The sequence below is a fragment of the Cucurbita moschata genome, unplaced genomic scaffold (genome assembly GCF_002738365.1).
Source record: "Cucurbita moschata cultivar Rifu unplaced genomic scaffold, Cmos_1.0 Cmo_Scf00001, whole genome shotgun sequence".
Classification (NCBI taxonomy): Eukaryota; Viridiplantae; Streptophyta; class Magnoliopsida; order Cucurbitales; family Cucurbitaceae; genus Cucurbita; species Cucurbita moschata.
In genome coordinates this window covers 2954724-2965562 of record NW_019268517.1, presented here as the reverse complement: position 1 = coordinate 2965562, position 10839 = coordinate 2954724, and the positions used below count along the sequence as shown (strand labels likewise).

The window sequence follows — 10839 nt, the reverse complement described above, 5'->3', positions numbered from 1 at the left end:
ATCTAATTCTTTAATCTTTGCAATTCTATGTAGGTTAGGTTTTTTTCGAACTCAATTTCTTTGCAATTCTATGTAGTTTATGTTACATGTTTAAAATCATTCAAACTTAATATGATCGATCTTGTTGGTAGATCGATTTAAATCTCAATCAAATATTCTTGTGTAATATTCTCATGTCTCGTCTTTGCTATACTAAAAATAAAGGAATTTACCATTCCAACGGTTCTCTTACAAGATTAGTCGAAATGCATGAAAACTAGTTTATAATACTCACAAAACTAGTCGTAATTAGAGATGTCCTCGGACCAGGATATATATATATATGTATATATATATATATATATGTAATACGTCTCCCATTCTTTTTCTCATTTTGAGTTTAGTTACTTCCTTCCCAATAATTTTAGAATATTTTATAAAAGGTTAATAATTATTATGTTTGTTTAAAGATTATTTTTATTTATTTATTTATATTAGAGAATGAAAACAAAAGATAAGATAATAGTTTATTTTTAATTAATTTCGGAGGGTACCATAATATCTAACGTTAATATACCTACATTCATTATATGCTATTTATAAAGTATAAAAGGTGTTTTAAAGAAAAAGAAAAAAAAAGAACAAAAATTAGGACAAATCATGAAACATGAGAGGCTAATAAGAATCTATTGAAAATATGTTTATTTCTATGTATTTTTTTCTTTAGATAGTTTTGGCTCGTTCTTTTCACACTTGCTTCCATTACATCTTTGCTGTCATCTTAATGTAGAACAATCGTTGTGTCGTAAGAAAACATTTGAATGCATCAAAATTAAGGATCGTTGATGAGTGAAATCATCACACAATTAAATGAACCATAATTAAGGCAACTTGATTCGTCCAATCATTCGTAGAACAGAACCACAAATGAAGCATAAAATTGAAACTAATTTAACACGTTTATAAACAATTCAATAAACTAGAAATTATAGGTAGTTTTATACCTTTGACATGAAAAGATAATATAAACAATTCAATAAACTAGAAATTATAGGTAGTTTTATACCTTTGAGATGAAAAGATAATAACTAATTAAACTAAATTCAACGAACTCAAAAAGATTTAATTTTTGAATTAAAAATAGAGACTAAATTTATATGTATATGTTATCAAAATTAATAATTAAACATTTATGTACTTAAGATATAATAAAAAGTAGATAAATATGTTTAACTTTTTATTCGAGCAAATATTACTAATATTGTAAATGAAAATTGGTTGGAGCTTCACAATTTCACACAAAATCGTTTATATCTCTGTAGAAGAGAGAGCCCAATTCGCTTGCCTCTTGGATTCATGATCTAAATGCCTCAATTTTCTTTCTCGTTCATTGAAATTAGTCTACCCTATTTTCCCATAAATCTGGGCCTCCCGGAACGATATTGTACATTTTAAGTATAAGCTCTCGTGACTTTGCTTTTGGTTTTTTCAAAATGCTTCAGACTAACTGAAATGTATTCCTTACTTACAAATTCACGACCATCCACTTCAGGTTCCCTCCCAACAATCCTCCCCTCAAACAAAGTATACCATAGAGTCTCCTCCAAGACCTATGTAGCTCTCGAACAGCCTCTCCTTAATCAAGATTTGACTCCTCCTAGAGTCTTCAAACAAAATACACTTTTTGTTTGACACTTAAGTCACTTTTGACAACACTTTTAAGGCTACCAACTTCTTTGTTTCACACTTGATGATTCAATTAACATGTTTAAGTTAAAGATATGACTATGGTACCATGTTAGAAACTACGACCTCCATAATAATATGATATTATCCACTTTAAGCATAAGCTCTCGTGACTTTGTTTTTTTTGTTATCCAAAAAGCCATCTCCTAGTTAGGAAATGTGAGACTCCCTCCCAAAAATTCTCAACAACTTCACCGTTCTAATACTCTCTAGCCCTTTCGGCGGCTGGAGCCTCCGTTCTTTCTGCCATCCTCGTTAATCCATCCCTTCGACATTTTGTCTTTGTGGAGGGTTTGCTTTCCCTTAACTCTCAAGCTTGAAACTCAGCCTAACATATAAACCTTTCACATCACTGAGATGATGGCTAGGAATGTTTCTATGGCCTAACATCTCGACCCTAGTTGGTTCGCTTAACTCTTAGTTTAAAAGAATCTAGAACAAATTTTCTTCCCTCATCAAAAAATAAAACGTTTTATTTGGTTGTCAGCTGGTGTTTCTTTTGCAGAGAACAAATGGCTAGGAACGTTCCTTTTGCAGAGAGATCTTGAAAGGGCATTTGGGATGAATACGAGAACAACTCTGGCAGAAACTTGGAGGTAAGTAGTAGCAATCTTAGTACCAGGGTTTCCATTACCATTACCATTACTAGTTATTCTTGGAGTTGAATATGAGTTCCATTATGCTTAGACACGATGTGTTTGGTCTTTTATCAAAATTTCACACACTGAAACTGTTTACTTTGAGACAGGGATGGAGGATTGAAAGGGATGTTTACAGGAATTGATCCCTCCATCGGGATAGTCTTATCTTTCTACGAAGTTGTCAAACAGACACCCACACAGAAGACTCCATGACTAATCTCTTTGTAAGCTCAACTAATCTCCTTTCCACAGCCACAGATTCTCTTGGCCGGAAATATTTGGATGCCTAGAGGACAACTTCGCTTCTATGGAAGAGACCTCTAATCTCGATCTATTTTAAATTCGGTTAGATGAACACGACTCTTCACAATGGTATGATATTGTCCCCAAAAAGCTTTATACCAATGGAGAGAGTATTCTTTGATTATAAACTCATGATCATTCCCTAAATTAGCCGATGTGGGACTCTCCCCTCGAACGAAGTACGCCTCCCCTTAATCGAGGCTTAGACTCCTTTTCTTTTGGAGTCTTAGTCATTTTTTACTAGGCCTTCGAGTGGCCTCGACTCCTTTTTCTTTTGGAGCCTTTTGTTCAACGTTAAAGGATTCCATTGACATGACTAAGTTTAGGCCATGACCTTGATACCATGTTAGATAGACACGACTTTCCACAATGGTATGATATTGTCCACTTTGAGCATAAGCTCTCATGGCTTTGCTTTGGGCTTCCCCAAAAGGCCTCGAGAGAGTATTCTTTGATTATAAACCCATGATCATTCCCTAAATTAGGGGACATGAGACTTTCATCCAACAAATCCAATCCCAATCTTTCCTTACATTGTTCAAGATACTCCTAAATATGAAAATGGAAAAGTGGAGGCAATATATCCTATGCTATCCAAGATCCCTAACATTAGAAGAAAATAATGGTGGCTTCCAACTCTCTAATCTAACCTCTAACATCAATCAAACAAGTTGCAGACATGAAAAGCTTTGAAAAATGGATCCAATGAATAAATTATGATAACAAAATTGAAAGTAATGGATTAAACAATCAATAAATAAAAGAATGGATCAAAATCTGGCAAACTCAACATGAAAATTCCTCTTCAACCCTACATTTATCACAACGAGAGCAAGAAAGTTGGCCTTACTTCATGATTTATCCACTAACCGCATCTTCAAAAATCCGAAAAACAGCGCCAACATTGCTACAATCCTAGAGCTCATTTCAGAAAAAATTGGTAGGAAGATGCATCGAGAGGATGGATGAGATATGTGAGAACCAACGCCATCAGCATCAACACGTACGCAATCCCCTGGTCTATGGAGGTCCCTGATTTTACACAAAATTGTCAACAAATCACTTCCAAATCAAAAATTTGAAAAACCTACATTCATCATCATCATCATCAATCAACAAAAAGAACAATGCAGACACAAAAACTGATGGAGCTTAGAAATCAGATGCGTAGATTACCGTCGCTAGCGGGAGCGGGAGCGGGAGCAGAAGCCGAAGAGTGCGCGTGAACGAGTGGCGATAGAATGAAGAAGATGAGAGCGAAGCATGTGAAGAAGCCAGAGAAGGCCGTAGGAGTAGAATCGGAGGACGACGACGCCATTGTTGCTGTCCCTCTCCAAAGAAACAAATCTGTGGAAGAAATGATGAAGAAGAGAGAGAAAGAGAGAGATCGGAGGATAATGTGGGGATTTGGTTTTATAGAAACAGAGCACAGAGAAGAAACCGGCCATGGCTACTCTGCGTGGGCTCCACATTTTTTATTTTATTTTATTTTAAAAAATTTTAACCATAATTTATTTTTTGTTTAAAAAAAAATTACAATTTAGCAAATTTGAGCGATATAATAAACTAAACATTATTAATTACAATTTAAAATAGATAAAATTCTAATTACATTACTAATACTTATTACCATTTAAATTAGGTTGAGGCTGCATTATAATTTATTATTAGACCTTAAAATTTAAAAATGATTTTAAAAAAATTAACTAATTGATTAGGTTCAAAATTAAATTTTATAAAAAATATTAAATAATTTGTTTTGGTTAATGTTTATTTAAGAAATTTTCCATTTAAACCCATTTGAAGTGTTTTTAAATTCTTATATGACGTTCTTTCACTGTATCAAATATGACACTCAAATAAAAGAGTACACGAATGAACTGAGCTCACATTCTAATGAGAGTGATTCTATAAATAGGATCGTTAAGAAATGGCTACAAAATTTGAAATGTATTATCTATACAAACAATGTAGACCTTCCTTTTCAATGACTCGATCATAAAAACTTTAAAATTAAGTATGTTTTGCTTGGAACAATTCTATATTGAGTTTGAAAGGTCAGAGTATTATTTAAACCAAAAAATTATACGCTAAATTAATAAAAATATCTCTAAATTTTGTTGATTGTTTCAAAAATATTCTTAAATTAAAAAAAAATTAAAAATTGTTTTGGGTAATACTTTATTTAAAAAATATTATTCCTCATTTTTTTTAATTTAAAATATTTCATTAATCCTTCCATGTTAAAAAAAAACTTAAAAATATTTTAATATCCACGTAATTTTAAAACTAGAATGAACACAGTTTAACTTTTATAAATGTTAAAAAAATTTTAATGTCAAAACCGTGGATCTGTATTTTATAAATTATCTCTAAATTTTTTAACTTTTTTTGAAATTTAAGAGTATTTGTGTTACTTTGGAAAGTTCACGTGGGATAGTAACAGTTACGTCCATGTATTTTAAAAAAATCTAAAAAATTAAATATATTTTAATTTTTTTTTAGAAATGTTTATATTAAAAAAAATGTTAAAAATGTTTTTTCTACCAATTTAAATTTCGTAGTGTATATATATAATTAAAATAAGTAAAAAAAGAAAAAAGAAAAAAGAAAGAGGCGCGCTTAAAAGAGAGAGAGAAAGAAAAGAGGCGGTTAAATAAGAAATAAGAAAGAAAACAGTTAAAAAGAATACACTAATTATAAGAGGCGCTGCACTCGAAGCTATGGCCATCGAAATTCGCGGCAAAAAAACTCCACCGTTCTTCAACCTCTTGCCAATTCTGGACAACATTCTTCTCTTTTCCCTCTTAATTCTCTCTGTTCTTCAGTTTTCTCCGTTCCAATTCCATTTCCATTCTCAATATCTCATTTCTGATCCTTTCCATCTCAAGAACACACCCCCCGCCCCCCACTTTCCAATGGATTCCCTCAAATCTCGCCGGGTTTCCACTTTCTGGTGGAAAAATCTTTCCCCTCCCTCACTCAACTTCCACCCGCACTTTTGATTCTCCTCCATTTCCTTTCACCCGAATCCTGGTTTTCAATCGGTTTCTTTTTCAACGGATTTCTAGGTTTGGTTTTGATCGACCCGATTGATTTCCCCTAAAACAACAATAATATTAACCTATGTTGCTGTTGGGTTCTTCAATGGAGCAATTCCGGCAGCTCGGAGAGGCCTTGGGAAGTGTAAAGGCCATCATGCTATTCAAAGATAGCATTCAAATAAATCAGCGGCAGTGCTGTTTTTTGCTCGATGTTTTGAGTTTTGCGTACGATTCAATAGCGGAGGAGATGAACCAGAATCTTCGATTCGAAGAACGCCACACTCGATGGAAGGTTTTGGACCAGCCATTACGAGACCTAAACAGAGTATTCAAAGAAGCCGAAGGGTTCATTAGACAGTGTTTGGAAGCGAAAGATTGGTGGGTAAAAGCCCTAATGCAATATCAAAACAACGATTGCATCGAATTTCATGTTCATAATTTGTTATACAGCATTACTGTTGTCGTTGAAGCCATTGAAACAGCCGGCGAGAATTCCGGTTTCGATCATGATGATATGATGAAGAAGCGGCTAATCAACTCCTTCAAATACAGGAAAGAACACAAGGATTCAAAGATTTTCAGATGGAAATTTGGGAAACAATATTTGATTACTCAGGAATTCTGCAATCGGATCGATACTGTTTGGAATGAAGATCGATGGTTTCTACTCAATAGGATCCGGGAGAAGAAACTCACTGCTTCATCCAGGTATGAACAACGATTAACCGATCATCTTCTTAAAAATTTAGATGGATCTGAGTGTTTGATAGGAAAATTGCTGCCAAGCTCTATGTTAGTAGGATCAAGGGATTACCAGGTTAGGAGAAGATTAGGGGGTGGTAGTCAATACAAAGAGATTCTATGGTTAGGGGAAAGCTTCGCTATGAGGCACTTTTTTGGGGAAATTGAAGCCTTAATTCCTGAGATATCTATACTGTTATCACTTTCTCATCCAAACATCACGAGATTTCTTTGTGGGTTTACTGATGAGGAAAAGAAGGAGTGTTTCTTGATAATGGAGCTTATGAGTAGAGATTTATCAAGCTATGTAAAGGAGATTTGTGGGTATCGTAAGAGAATTCCATTTCCTCTCCCTGTAGCTCTGGATTTGATGCTTCAAATCGCAAGAGGTATGGAATATCTCCACTCAAAAAAGATCTTCCATGGGGATTTGAATCCTTACAACATTCTGGTTAAGCCAAGAGCTTGTTCCACAGACGGGTATGTGCATGCTCAGGTGTCTGGGTTTGGGCTACCTGTTGTGAAGTTCAAGAACTCTTCGAATCAGAATGAATCCCTACCGTTCATATGGTATGCTCCAGAAGTTTTGGAAGAACAGGATCAATCAGGAAGTACTCCGAGTTGTAAATATAGTGAGAAATCTGATGTTTACAGCTTTGGGATGGTTTGTTTTGAGCTTCTGACTGGGAAAGTCCCTTTTGAGGATAGCCATCTTCAAGGGGATAAAATGAGCCGAAACATTAGAGCAGGGGAGAGGCCACTTTTTCCACACAGTATGCCAAAATATGTGACAAACTTGACGAAGAGATGCTGGCATACGGACCCGAATCAAAGGCCGGGGTTCTCGTCGATATGTAGGATTCTTCGGTATGTAAAGCGATTTGTTGCGATGCATCCTGATTATAGTAGTCAGACCGATCCCGCTACGCCGGCGGTGGATTACTGTGACATTGAGTCATGTTTGTTGAGGAAGTTGTCACGTTGGGGATCATCAGCAATAGTAGATATCCCATTTCAGATGTTTGTTTTCAGAATCGTTGAAAAAGAGAAAACTGGTGGCAGCAGCGTTGTTAAAGATACCTCAGAATCAGGAAGTGATGGCGCCTCAGCTTGTGGGGATGAAACGGCATCCTCTACGGATGAGCCTTTCCCAACGCTGGTTGAAAAAAGATTGCCAGTTTCACGTGAAAGCATCAACAGGAGGCTTTCATTGTCAAAGAACAGTTCTGATGTTAAGCTCAATAAGCTACCAGGTTCATCTCCTTATTTCTCATGCTTACTTCAATTACTGCTTGAAACATCCCTTTGTTGTTAGCTAACTGAGGACGGCAGCCACTTGTTATGTGAGATCCCACATCGGTTAGGAAGGAGAACGGAACACTTTTTATAAAGGTGTGAAAACCTCTTCCTAGCAGACACATTTTAAAAACCTTGAGGGAAAGTCCAAAAGGGAAAGCCCCTAGCAAACGTGTTTTAAAAACCTTGAGAGAGAGTCCAAAAGGGAAAGCCCCTAGTAGACGTGTTTTAAAAACCTTGATGGAAGCTTGAGAGGGAAAGACCAAAGAGGACGATATCTACTAACGGTGGGTTTGCTCTATTACAAATGGTATTAGAGCTAGACATCGGATGATGTGCCAACGAGGAGGTTGAGCCTTGAAGGTGGATGGATTGTGAGATCCCACCTCAATTGGGGAGGAGAACGAATCATTTTTTACAAGGGTGTGGAAACCTCTCCCTAGCAACACGTTCTAAGAACTTTGAGGGAAAGCTTGGAAGGAAAAGTCTCTTGAGGGGAAACAAGCCTAAAGAGGATAATATTTGCTAGCGGTAGACTTGCTCTGTTACAAATGGTATCAGAGTCAGACACTGGACGATAATACCAATGAGGAGGCTAAGCCCCAAAGGGGGTGGATTGTGAGATCCCACATCGGTTGGGGGAGAAGAATGAAGTATTTTTTATGACGGTGTGGAAACCTCTTTCTAGTAGACGCGTTTGGAGGGGAATCCCGAAAGGGAAAACCCCAAAAAGAATAATACCTGCAAGCAGTGGGCTTGAGCCGTTACATGTTAAAGCTCATTCTTTTATGATCTTCGTGAACGAACAAACTGAAACTGATACTAACAGATGGTTGTTGGCTCCATCCCATAGGTACACCGCAAGGACGATTTTCAAGGCCACCACAAATCAGTCCTCGAGGGCGTAGCATGAGAATGAATTCTGAAAGCCAGCTTATAGCAATGACTCCAAAGGTTAGAAGATTATCTGGCCACGCCTCAGATTCTGAGCTACCCTAAAAGCCAAGGAACGAGTATCGACGTAGATGGTTACACTCTCATGATTTACGCATCGACATGCTCATGAACGTTCCCGGAACAATGGGCGTCACAGACAAGTTCTTCTTCTTCTTCTTCCCTAGAAGGGTGGGTGGAAAAGGCCATGGCACTGTGTTTGGAGCTGTGTTTTGAAGATGAGAATGATCCAACATATTTTGTATATAATAGGAATTATGGGTCTTAGAGAGCAATCAGAGGAAGTGGGGAATAATGGATCAAACAATATATCTCTTTCAGAGTTTTGGTGTTCATCTTAAATTCTAACTGCAGCTCATGAACATGTAAATGAAAGCAACAACCCAAACACTGCACGCTGCGAGGAGGTTCCCTACCTGCCCTGCTGCACACCCCCATCGGAAGAGGACGAAGGGGGAGAGGTCAAGAATTCATGTAAAAATGGAAACAATGCTTCAAATTTCTTTACTAAAACCAGATTTCATATCAGATGTATTCCTTTGATGCTGGTTATAACATTGGGAATGGGAATTTAATTTCGTGTCCGCACTCTTTTTGGAATTGTAAAGCGATTGTGCAGCACTTATCCTCGAGTAACTGAGCCGATTGAACTTGGGCCGTCGTTGACACAAACAACCTATGCTTAAACCTATGATTCATATCTCGTGATTATACAGTACTTACTCTCGAGTAAGTGAACCAACTAAAACTTGGGTCGCTATTGGCTGACACAAACAACCTATGCTTAAGCCTATGATTCATGTCCCGTGATTATGCAATACTTACTCTTCGAGTAAGTGAACCAACTAAAACTTGGGTTGTCATTGGCATAGATAACCTGTGTTCAATACTCACTGAACAACCTAGCCAAAACTAAGGTAACAGCCGTCACTAAATTTAAACCATACTCATTTTCTTTCGTTCTTCGATCTCTAAAACAATTGCTTTTAGTTAAGTTATACGGGTCGTAGCAAGCAATTTTATTCCAAACTAATGATAAGAATATTTTTTAATAAAATTTTAAAATTTAAGGATACGATTGAATCTATTGAAAGTTTAAGCGTATATTGAATCTATTGAAAGTTTAAGCGTATATTTAAATAAAGTATTGTGAGATCCAACATCAGTTGGAGAGTGTAACGAAACACTCGTTATAAGGGAGTAGAAAACTATTTTTAGTGGATGCATTTTAAAACCGTGAGACAGACGATGATATGTAACGGGTCAAAGCGGGCAATATCTGCTAGTGGTGGGCTTGACTGTTACAAATGGTATTAGAGCGAGAAATTAGCGGTGTGCCAGCGAGGACGTTGGCTCCTAAGGCGATGAATTGTGAGATCTCACATTGGTTGAAGAGGAGAACGAAACACTCTTAATAAAGGTGTGAAAACTTTTTCTTAGTAGATGCATTTTAAAACCATGAGACTGAGAGCAATACGTAATGTACGAAAATGAACAGTAGCGACAACTTAAGTTGTTACCGGTATAATGTTTATACTTATTTAAAATAAAGGAGTACAGGAACATTTTCTGTATCTTAGCCTAATTCTTATAAATAAATTTGTTAGCTTTTTTTTAAAATTTATGTATAAATTGAAAGGGTATAATGGTGAAATCGTTCTTTTCTTTTTACTTTTTTAAATATAAAAAAACAATTTGGTTAAATTACCAACTTAATTTTTAATTTAAAGGTTAATATTTATTTAATTCTTACAATTTTTTTTTTAAATTTAGAATCTTCGACATAAAATTTAAATCTAAAGAATCAACTAGACTTAAAATAAACTTACTTAAATACAAAATTATAAGTTTTAAGGAATTAAAATTAAAAATAAGAAATTAATTATTGATGAAAACAAGTACTTGTTAAGTTGTTTTTTTTTTTTTTTTTTTTGCTAAATTAATAGAAAAATACTCTAATACCCTTATCAACCACTCTAAATTTTAAAAAATTTCAATAATATTTTAAACTTTAAAAAAATATTCTTACACTGGAATTTTATTTCAAAAATATATTTTAATTCTTTCCTTTAAAAATAATGTTAGGGCTAAGTTTAAAAAAATACCCACGAAATTTTGAGAGTAGTATTAATACT

General features: G+C 35.4%; 2 protein-coding genes across 2 annotated transcripts; one reads left to right on the top strand and one right to left on the bottom strand.

Annotated features, from left to right (window-relative positions):
* Positions 1–3404: 3404 nt before the first annotated feature.
* LOC111441255 (arabinogalactan peptide 20-like) lies at positions 3405–4054 on the bottom strand. The gene is made up of 2 exons (XM_023078261.1): positions 3846–4054; positions 3405–3701 (listed from the first exon to the last, which is right to left on the bottom strand). The coding sequence occupies exons 1-2, from the start codon at positions 3985–3987 to the stop codon at positions 3592–3594; spliced, it is 252 nt and encodes an 83-aa protein (XP_022934029.1). The 5' UTR covers positions 3988–4054; the 3' UTR covers positions 3405–3591.
* A 1338-nt stretch (positions 4055–5392) lies between these two features.
* Positions 5393–9288, top strand: LOC111441153 (light-sensor Protein kinase-like). Its single transcript, XM_023078102.1, has 2 exons — positions 5393–7707; positions 8604–9288. The coding sequence occupies exons 1-2, from the start codon at positions 5796–5798 to the stop codon at positions 8747–8749; spliced, it is 2058 nt and encodes a 685-aa protein (XP_022933870.1). The 5' UTR covers positions 5393–5795; the 3' UTR covers positions 8750–9288.
* The last annotated feature ends 1551 nt before the right edge of the window (positions 9289–10839 follow it).